General features: G+C 40.5%; 1 protein-coding gene across 3 annotated transcripts in view; it reads right to left on the bottom strand.

The window, feature by feature from the left end:
* Positions 1 to 4,545, bottom strand: part of pabpc1b (poly A binding protein, cytoplasmic 1 b) — an 11,098-nt gene extending 6,553 nt beyond the window's left edge. For all 3 annotated transcript variants that reach the window (XR_004576279.1, XM_013135454.4, XM_034294816.1), the window contains exons 1-8: positions 3,844 to 4,545; positions 3,025 to 3,218; positions 1,470 to 1,585; positions 859 to 1,007; positions 673 to 767; positions 418 to 555; positions 133 to 228; positions 1 to 39 (exon numbers count right to left, since the gene is read on the bottom strand). The exon at positions 1 to 39 is cut by the window's left edge and continues 234 nt beyond it. Coding sequence is in view for 2 of the 3 variants with exons in the window: in XM_013135454.4 (XP_012990908.1) it covers positions 1 to 39; positions 133 to 228; positions 418 to 555; positions 673 to 767; positions 859 to 1,007; positions 1,470 to 1,585; positions 3,025 to 3,218; positions 3,844 to 4,036 (1,020 nt within the window). In the remaining variant the exon portion in view is untranslated. The remainder of the gene's footprint in view (positions 40 to 132; positions 229 to 417; positions 556 to 672; positions 768 to 858; positions 1,008 to 1,469; positions 1,586 to 3,024; positions 3,219 to 3,843) is intronic.
* Between the last annotated feature and the right edge of the window lie 6,802 nt (positions 4,546 to 11,347).

Raw genomic sequence — 11,347 nt, 5'->3', positions numbered from 1 at the left:
GAAGCCAAAGCCCTTGCTGCGTCCGCCCTCCATCATCACCTAATGGAAGGACAACTTGGGCTTAGTAACCAGCTGAGCAGAACAAAGCAGTTAGCTCTGAAAGACGGGTCACCCGCCAGGGTTGCTGTGTACCTTGGCGCTGGTGATGGTGCCGAATGGGGAGAACTCTTTACGCAGACGCTCGTCATCAATTCCATCATCAAGATTCTTTACATAGAGATTGACACCCTGGAAGAGAAAATATGTTTTAAAAAAACTAGAACCTTTAACATAATACTATTTTCTGTAGAACAATGTATATTCCCCAGACCAAAGGGATGTGAAGGCCATTAAATATATTTCCAGCGTGGCAGAGATTTTTGCCAGCACAGATCACTGAGGAAATATTAACAATACCAGAAAAACAGATTCTCTGACCTGGTAGCGAGTCATGCGGTCCTGTTTCATTTGCTCAAACTTCCTTTTTAGCTCGGTCTGACGCTCCACTTTCTTCTGGGCACGGCCCACATATATCAGCTTCCCATTCAGCTCCTTCCCATTCATCTCATCCACAGCCTGGAACAGATCCTTTGTTACAATGGAACCACTGGCCTTCCTGTCCTAGATTAGGCCTATCTACCAAACCCCCACCAACCAAGCAACCATTTCAAAGCACAGTAAGTCTCTGCTCACTTTCTGGGCATCTTCATGTCTCTCGAAGCTCACAAAGCCAAAGCCTCTGGATTTTCCGCTGTCGTCAGTCATGACACGGATACTCATGGCACTGCCTGAATGTGATTGGATAAAGTACTCCATGACCAGCTACAAATCTACAATCATACCAACACTTTCTTTGTGTGCATAGGTAAAATCTCATACCGTACTCAGCATACTTGCTGAAGACCTCTCTTAGCTTCTCATCATCCATATCTTCACCAAAATTCTTGATGTAAACATTGGTGAACTCTTTGGCCCGAGCTCCAAGCTCAGCCTCACGTTCTTTGCGTGATTTAAATCGTCCCACAAACCTGAGAAAAAGGGAACCAGAGATCAAGACAAAAGATCAAGATGAAATACTGTAACACATCCACTATCTCCACACCGAACAACCGCTGGCTTACAGTGAAATACTGTAACACATCCAGTGTCTCCACATCCGACAACCACTGGCCTACAGTGAAATACTGTAACACATACACTGAGTCCACTGTTAAACCCCAAATCAGACCGGCGACTTGAAAGAAAATACATAATTAAAACAGCTTGAGTACAAACATCACTTTCTACCAAGAGCCTAATCACCAAACAATGATTCTCATTGACTAAATGTTGTCTGCCCTAAAAATTTGCCCTTACAAGTAGAAGTGTCATTGCTGCATTCAATTTCAAATTCCAAACAAGAAACCAAGTTCACAGTCCGAGATGCAACACTGCATTAGAATTTAAACAGTTTTTAACCTACAAGAGGAAAGGTTAAAGTTCACACTTACACCTTTCTGTCATTCAGCAGCATGCCATTCATTTTCTCAATGGCTCTTTCTGCTGCCTCCTGGGTCTCAAAATGCACAAAGCCGTAGCCCTTTGACCCATTCTCATCACAAACCACCTTAAACAAAACAGAGTAGCATACATGGACTTTATTGTAGGACTCTTGCTCACGGTCTTCAATCAAAAAGAAGCAGTAAGCCATTGTCTACACTTGAATCCAAACAAGTCAGAAAATAGTGGCACATTTGGGTAATAACACAAGGTTAGTACAATGAAGCATTGAATCTGGCTGATACGTGAACTGGGGATGAAGAGAGTTGTTTGCAAAGTGTGATGTCAACCTTGCTTATGTCTGTTTTTTTTCTTGTTTTTTTTAAATGGACAAGCAGAAGGTAGACTGCTCAGAAATAAATTTGAATTAAGCACCAATTACAGAGATTGCATGGGCTAAACACATTCTGCTGCAAGTATTAAAGTTGGTATTAAAGTTTTTTTTTTGGGAGATAAATGTGTTTGCCTGAGATTTTAGCAATTTACATTCTCAAACATCCTATTCAGAGAGCTTGAGATACAGCCCTGTTTCCAAAAACATTGGGACGCTGAGTAAAATGCAAAAACAGAACGCAATGATGTGCAAATCATTTACAGCTATATTTAAATGAAAATAGTACAAAGCCAACATATCAAATGTTGAAACCAAGACATTTTATTCTTTCTTGAAAAATATACGCCCACTTTGAATGTAATGTGATGTTGGGGTTTCGTGGTGCTTCAATTAATAATTTTTCAGCAAACATCACTAGTGCGTTTGAAGAAAACAGACTAGCTACTTCAGCCGTTGTTCCGCTCATTGACGAAATGGTGCAGCCATGTCATCTACACAGTTTGCATGGCCTAACATACTGAAATACAAATTATACAGTGTAGCCCTATAATGTTGCGCCAACACTGTATAAGATTTTGAAAACCAGGATCTGTGGATTTTGGAAGTGTGGCCACGCAAGACTAGCCGTGCCTAGATTTAGAAATGACTTCAGAAACATTAGTGGAAATAGAAGTGTTTTTACATTGATGTGCCATCATAGACATCAATGACATGAGATGTGAGGTTGTGTAGTTTAATGTATTGTAGGGAAGGATTTATTTGGGTGTCTGACCAGTACAGAATATGGTTTATGCCCACAACTAGATGGACAAATACATCTAAAAAATTTAACTATGACCAAAACAACCCTCAGGGATGCAATAGTTAAAGTGAAAAATTAAATCTAACATGTTAAAACTCCCCAAATCTCTTACTTTTCCTCAATATAGCACATAAGTGATTGGTAATATTTTTAATTAAAGGTTCACCACTGAGTATTCAAAAACAAACAATACAATGTCTGGAAGCACAGCAACCAGCAATGTTGTGTAAATGTGTATGTTGTTTGACCAACCAAATCACAATCTGGGAAAGCGGGCGTGGATGTGTTCAGGTTAGATACTATTCATGTCTAACCACTTGGCTACACCACAGCACACCATTCCTGGGGCGCAGGGTGTAGGGGTTGTTACCTTGCAGGACAGGATGTTACCAAAAGCAGAGAAGGTGTCATATAGGGCCTTGTTGTCAATAGATTTGTCCAGGTTCTTGATGAAGATGTTGCCCACACCACTCTTCCTCAGGGAGGGGTCACGCTGAGACCACATGATACGTACAGGTCTGCCTTTGATCACGTCAAAGTTCATGGTGTCTAGAGCCCGCTCAGCTGAGAGGGATATTTAGACATTCTGAGATAGTATTCCTAAAAAATTCTAGGATACAACAGTTAAACCATCAAACTGTTCAATTTTTCAAAATCCCACCCCATGCTTTAGATTAACTCTGACCAATTAACTGTAGTGTCCAACATATTAGGCAAATAAGTCCACGTTTTATGTAAAAGCTAAATGCCCCACCCAAAACAGACAGGGAAATATAACTGTTCCCCAATCAATAGACTAACCCTAACCCTAAACCCTAACCCTAAACTGTTCTATGTAAAAGCTAAATGCCCCACCCAAAACAGACAGGGAAATATAACTGTTCCCCAGTCTATAGACTTCTAGCCATTAATCTCCATTATGATTACGTCTTTAGTGACGGATTCACTGGGTATCAAACTTTATTGATCAATCCGTCTGGCCAAGCAACAGTATGCGTATGTAACGTTAGCAAGCTACATTCTTATGACTAGCTAGACTAGCCAAGCGCTGATGCTGGCGATGGGCGTGTACAATATGTCTGCCTCACTGCACTGTCACGTGGAAAAGAAACAGACTAGCTGTTTCAAATTTACAGGCTTTGACAACCTTTAAAATAAAGAAAGATTAAAATGACAACTTGATACTTACCATCAACTGGCTGTTGGAAGTTGACATAGGCGTATCCGAGGGACCGTCTGGTGATCATATCCCTGCAGACCCGAATTGAAAGTATGGCACCGGCGGGGCTGAATTTCTCGTATAACATGGCTTCGGTCACATCTTGATGAAGATCACCGACGTACAGGGATGCCATGGGGTAACTTGGAGCACTGGGGTTCATATTTGTAACTAATTTCGATAAGTATACCTTTTATAGGAAATTGTGCGATCAGAATCTATCTAATGGACCTGGTTACGCTTACGCTAGTTCGGGAACGAATCACCAACTGGCTAGCAAACTTTAGCAAGCTTGACAAGTACTAATTAGGATAAAATGTAGAACTAGAAAATACAACCTGTTCGTTACGTATACTACTTCAAATGTTTAGCTATCTATCTATCTTGCTAATTGACCAAATAGAGCATAATATCAACTTGTCCTTGCTTGCTTTTCCCGTTGCAAATGGTAACCAGAGAAACGTTGGTTCCAAAAATCTTCTCGTTCCACTCTTCAGTTTGAATATCAACTCCACTGATTTCGTTACAAAAAGAAAGGGCTTTTTTTGCTTTTTTGAAGGTTTTTATATAATTTTTTTGTATTTTTTGTTTTTCTTTTATAGGATTGTGTGCTGCGCAAGCTCTGGGACACTTACACAGCACTAACAGTGGGGTTTAGGGGAAGGACCAGGATGAAATGTGGTCCTATTTATACCCTTGCATACGTCATATTGTGGTGTAGAAATGCACGACGGAAAGCCGCGTTAACGTGATTTCGGAGTTAGTGCTTTAGGAATCTTGAAGTTTCAAGTCGGAAATCTTAGTTTAAAAAGATTTACCATAGAACCATGTGACTGTTCAGAATCCAGGTTGAAGAGGATGATGACCCGTCCGAAAAGAAAAAACAAAGAATCTGTCACCATATAACATGGAAAACATCATCCAGGACGACAACCCAGTGGGCACAGCATTCAAAAACGAAGTCTCCTTGAAAAATTGGATGCTGATGATCTCAGAACTAACAAGAACACTGACGTAGATCAGAAACAATTGCTATAACTTGCCCTACATCAGGCATAGTTGGTTTAACCTGCTATAGGTCAGAGACAGTAGTTATAACCTGTCATAGGTCAGACACAGTAATTATAACCTACCATAGACCAGACACAATAGTAAAAACCTGCCATAGGTCAAACACAGTAGTTATAACCAGATTTAGTTCAGACACAGTACTTATAACCTGTCCTGGATCAGACACTGTAGTTATAACCTGTGATAGATCTGACACAATAGTTATAACATGCCATAGGCCAGACACAGAAGTTATAACCCGCCATACACTTCAGAGAGTTCAGTCCCCAATGGTCATCCTCAGCCCTTCATCCACTTCCATCCCTAATACATAAAACATGACTGTACATATACTTCCATCACTACTACATAAAACATGACTGTACCTACACTACCATCACTACTACATAAAATATGACTGTACCTACACTACCATCACTACTACATAAAACATGACTGTACATATACTTCCATCACTACTACATAAAACATGACTGTACCTACACTTCCATCACTACTACATAAAACATGACTGTACCTACACTACCATCACTACTACATAAAACATGACTGTACATATACTTCCATCACTACTACATAAAATATGACTGTACCTACACTTCCATCACTACTACATAAAACATGACTGTACCTACACTACCATCACTAATACATAAAACATGACTGTACATATACTTCCATCACTACTACATACAACATGACTGTACATATACTTCCATCACTACTACATAAAACATGACTGTACATATACTTCCATCACTACTACATAAAACAGGACTGTACCTACACTACCATCACTACTACATAAAACATGACTGTACCTACACTACCATCACTACTACATAAAATATGACTGTACCTACACTACCATCACTACTACATAAAATATGACTGTACCTACACTTCCATCACTACAACATAAAACATGACTGTACCTACACTACCATCACTACTACATAAAATATGACTGTACCTACACTACCATCACTACTACATAAAATATGACTGTACATATACTTCCATCACTACTACATAAAATATGACTGTACCTACACTTCCATCACTACAACATAAAACATGACTGTACCTACACTACCATCACTACTACATAAAACATGACTGTACCTACACTACCATCACTACTACATAAAATATGACTGTACCTACACTTCCATCACTACAACATAAAACATGACTGTACCTACACTTCCATCACTACTACATAAAACATGACTGTACCTACACTACCATCACTACTACATAAAATATGACTGTACATATACTTCCATCACTACTACATAAAACATGACTGTACCTACACTTCCATCACTACTACATAAAACATGACTGTACCTACACTACCATCACTACTACATAAAATATGACTGTACATATACTTCCATCACTACTACATAAAATATGACTGTACCTACACTTCCATCACTACTACATAAAATATGACTGTACCTACACTTCCATCACTACTACATAAAACATGACTGTACCTACACTTCCATCACTACTACATAAAACATGACTGTACCTACACTACCATCACTACTACATAAAACATGACTGTACCTACACTTCCATCACTACAACATAAAACATGGCTGTACATATACTACCATCACTACTACATAAAAACATGACTGTATGACTCCTGATCAGCTGATTTATATATTGTCAACCTGTATGACTCCTGATCAGCTGATTCATGTATTGTCAACCTGTATGACTCCTAATCAGCTGATTTATGTATTGTCAACCTGTATGACTCCTGATCAGCTGATTTATATATTGTCAACCTGTATGACTCCTGATCAGCTGATTTATGTATTGTCAACCTGTATGACTCCTGATCATCTGATTTATATATTGTCAACCTGCATGACTCCTGATCATCTGATTTATATATTGTCAACCTGTATGACTCCTGATCATCTGTCAGCTCTGTCTCACCATAGTTAGTCCAAAGTGACAGTCAAAAGATCAGGATCAGGAGATAGCCAGATAGCCAGGGCAGAAGAACCAACCATGACAACAAAACCAGCCAAGAATGAAGGTCCCGTGCTGGCATTAAACCTATCCATCACTATAAATTGATTTAATTATATTCTTTAACTGTGATTAAGGTATGAATCAATAATCATTTATTGTTACTGAAATTAGATTACATTCAACTATATTGTCATTGAACAGTACAAGTACAGTACAACAGATTGCAGATAGCATCTAACCAGAAATGCAAATAGTACAAGTATTAAGTATAATGGATGTTAGGCGTGGGATGTACAGATATGCAATGACGGCAAATGCAAGTAGAAATTGCAATTCTAAATGTGCAAGAATGCTAATTGAAGGTAGCATGTGCAACTCAAGTGCAGGGATAGCAGCAGTGAGATTCCCGAGGTAGATGTATACATGTAGCAACTGAAAACATCCTTATCAGACATCACAAAGTAGTGTCAGAGTCCAGTAGTACAAGACAGTAGTGGAACAAGGTCCCTGAGAGGCGGTACTATGTGGTGGGTGGGTGTGGTTAGTGTTGGGTACAGAGTTCAGCAGGGTTACATTAGCTGGGAAGAAACTGTTCCTGAGCCTGCTCAGGAACAGTTGGAATGAAGAGACCTAAAGTTAGATATCTGATTGGTCCATCATCATATGCCCAGTTTAATGTGAATGGAGCTCAGTCTCAGGAATCTTACCGATACATTTAATTGGTCCTCGATCCAGACTGAATATAGCTCTACATATGTTGCATTTTCAACCCAATGTTTAAATGCTGTTGGTCCAGTGAAGTAGTTAACCGATGACCAGACTGTCAATCTAAGCATGGGTGAACTTGTATGGGTCAACTGTAAATGAGATCTGAGTAACCTATCATGAAACACAAAAACTTTAATGGGAATGTTTCATATGACTGGGTGCCATGTTGTATCCCAACTGTGTCAGCAGAGGACAGTATTATCACAGTAAATCAGATAGGCTTCCAGTGAGAGCCAGTCTAAATTAACGAAAATATTTAAGTGATAGCACATACTGTATTCTTACCCAGAATGACCTGCAGTAGTAAGTGAATGTGTGTTTGTCTAGGGAATGCACACGTTTGTCCAGTTACGTCTATGTTACGTTATTCAAGTAATTTCTTCAACCTACATTGCAGAGGTTGTGAGGATTCATTGGTATTAGCAAGTATTACAACTAGACTAGTAAAACTGATATCAGTTATCAGTGAGGAAGAGGAAAGACATTTATTAGATTAGATTTAACTTTATTGTCACTGAAAAGTACAAGTACAGGAAATGCAGTTTGCATCTAACCCGAAGTGTAAATAGAGGAGGGCAGAACATTTACAAGTATTAGGTATAGTGTATAATACAAATGCAATGTACACTCACCTAAAGGATTATTAGGAACACCTGTTCAATTTCTCATTAATGCAATTATCTAATCAACCAATCACATGGTAGTTGCTTCAATGCATTTAGGGGTGTGGTCCTGGTCAAGACAATCTCCTGAACTCCAAACTGAATGTCAGAATGGGAAAGAAAGGTGATTTAAGCAATTTTGAGCGTGGCATGGTTGTTGGTGCCAGACGGGCCGGTCTGAGTATTTCACAATCTGCTCAGTTACTGGGATTTTCACGCACACCCATTTCTAGGGTTTACAAAGAATGGTGTGAAAGGGAAAAACATCCAGTATGCGGCAGTCCTGTGGGCAAAAATGCCTTGTTGATGCTAGAGGTCAGAGGAGTATGGGCCAACTGATTCAAGCTGGTAGAAGAGCAACTTTGACTGAAATAACCACTCATTACAACCTAGGTATGCAGCAAAGCATTTGTGAAGCCACAACACGCACAACCTTGAGGCGGATGGGCTACAACAGCAGAAGACCCCACCGGGTACCACTCATCTCCACTACAAATAGGAAAAGAGGCTACAATTTGCATGAGCTCACCAAAATTGGACAGTTGAAGACTGGAAGAATGTTGCCTGGTCTGATGAGTCTCAATTTCTGTTGAGACATTCAGATGGTAGAGTCAGAATTTGGCGTAAACAGAATGAGAACATGGATCCATCATGCCTTGTTACCACTGTGCAGGCTGGTGGTGGTGGTGTAATGGTGTCGGGGGTGTTTTCTTGGCACACTTTAGGCCCCTTAGTGCCAATTGGGCATCGTTTAAATGCCACGGCCTACCTGAGCATTGTTTCTGACCATGTCCATCCCTTTATGACCACCATGTACCCATCCTCTGATGGCTACTTCCAGCAGGATAATGCACCATGTCACAAAGCTCGAATCATTTCAAATTGGTTTCTTGAACATGACATAACATGAGTTCATGAGTTCACTGCACTGAAATGGCCCCCACAGTCACCAGATCTCAACCCAATAGAGCATCTTTGGGATGTGGTGGAACGGGAGCTTCGTGCCCTGGATGTGCATCCCACAAATCTCCATCAACTGCAAGATGCTATCCTATCAATATGGGCCAACATTTCTAAAGAATGCTTTCAGCACCTTGTTGAATCAATGCCACGTAGAATTAAGGCAGTTCTGAATGCGAAAGGGGGTCAAACACAGTATTAGTATGGTGTTCCTAATAATCCTTTAGGTGAGTGTATATATGTGCAATGAAGGCAAATACAGTGCAAATGGCAATTCTGAATGCGCAATTGAAACAAATAGGGGAGGGCAGAAAATGTCCTTAAAGTATTAAGTATATGTTTGTAAAAGTGGGAAAGGAATAGTTGTGCGTTGAGCCAAATGCAAGTACAAATGACAATTCTGACAGTGCAATCGAGTGAGTTGGATGTGTAAGGTGTGCGACTGAAATGCAGGGAAAGCAGCAATGAGGTTCCCAAAGTAGACATGTACACGTAACAACTGAAAACGTATCAGACTTTGCAAGGCTGTGTCAGAATCCAGTAGTACATCAAGGTCCCTGAGAGGCGGTATTAAGCAGTGGGTGGGTGGGTGTGGTTAGTGTGGGTGGGTGTGGTTAGTGATGAGATCAGCAGGGTTACAGTAGATGGAAAGAACCTGTTCCTGAGCCTGCTGGTGCGGGAACGAAGAGACCAGTTTCCCCTGCCTGATGGGAGGAGGGCAAACAGTTTGTGACATGGATGTAAAAGGTCTCTAATTATGCTGCGCGCCCTGTGCAGACACTACTTGCGCTGGAAGTCTACGATGGCTGGGAGCTGGGCACCAGTGATGTGCTGGGCGGTTTTCACCAGTCATGGAACATCGGTCAAACCGCACTATGGCAAAATTCATCAGAATGCTCTCGATTGTGCAACAGTAAAAGTTTACAAGGATCTGGGAAGACTGTCCTTCTTCAGCCTCTTCAAAAAGTGCAGGTGCTGCTGTGCCATTTTGACCAGGGTTGAGGTATTGAGGGTCCAGGAGAAGTCCTTGGAGATGTGGACAGCCAGGAATTTGAAGCTGGACACACTCCACCTCAGTACCATCAATCTGAACTGGGGTGTGTCTGCAACCTTTAGACTTCCTGTAATACACAATGAGCTCCTTGGTCTTTGCATTGAAGAGGGAGTACATGAGGGGGCTCAGCACTCAGCCTTGTACTGTGTATAGTAATAACTACTCATAGTTACTGTATATAGTTATTTTAACTATAGTATCCGCCTTTCTTCCAGATCCTCTCAACCTCTTTCAGATTGGAGGGGGAACATCGGTGAAATGCGATCTTCAATCATATAAGGGAAGTCTCGTGGATTTCGTGTCAGTCTGTGTAAAGAATCCAGTAGGACTTGTACCAGTAAAGATATAAGAAGAAAGTGAACATGAAAACTCAAATAAGAATCCTATAGGGTTCAAAAAGCATCATACATAATCCTGAAGGATTTGTCTTAGTGTCACTGTCACATGCCACCTGTATTATGACAGACTACTCTGCTTCTCTCTCCATGCCTCCTATGTGACTTCTCATCCTCTTTCGCCTTCATTCCTACATATAATTAGCAGTCTTTCTTCTCCATGGTAACTGGTTCCCAAGGAGACACCCAGCCGTTTCTATCTTATCAAAAATGTAGAGCACTTTCCAGAATTCCTACAGGATTCTATCAGGGCCTGCTTATTCAAAATGTCACAAGGACAAAAATCATTTACCGAACATAATAAAACCAGTGTAGTGCACGGGAATCTGACATAACACAATTATAATGCCACATGTGGTTTAGCATTAATCTACCACTTGCCTTATTGAGACACTATGTCCACAGATGTACCAAATGCCACATGGATGTTTTACCTGTCCTACACTGTCCCCATGTGGATGAATATGTCCATAGTATATAGATTAGCTAGAACCATAACACTGAGCATGTGTGCCAAATGTAATCACACCGAGTGACCCAGATCAACAGATATTATTTAGCCG

This window comes from Esox lucius, chromosome 10, assembly GCF_011004845.1.
Source record: "Esox lucius isolate fEsoLuc1 chromosome 10, fEsoLuc1.pri, whole genome shotgun sequence".
In the NCBI taxonomy this organism is placed as follows: Eukaryota; Metazoa; Chordata; class Actinopteri; order Esociformes; family Esocidae; genus Esox; species Esox lucius.
The sequence above is the reverse complement of the archived record's forward strand: the minus strand, read 5'-3'. Positions and strand labels throughout refer to the sequence as shown.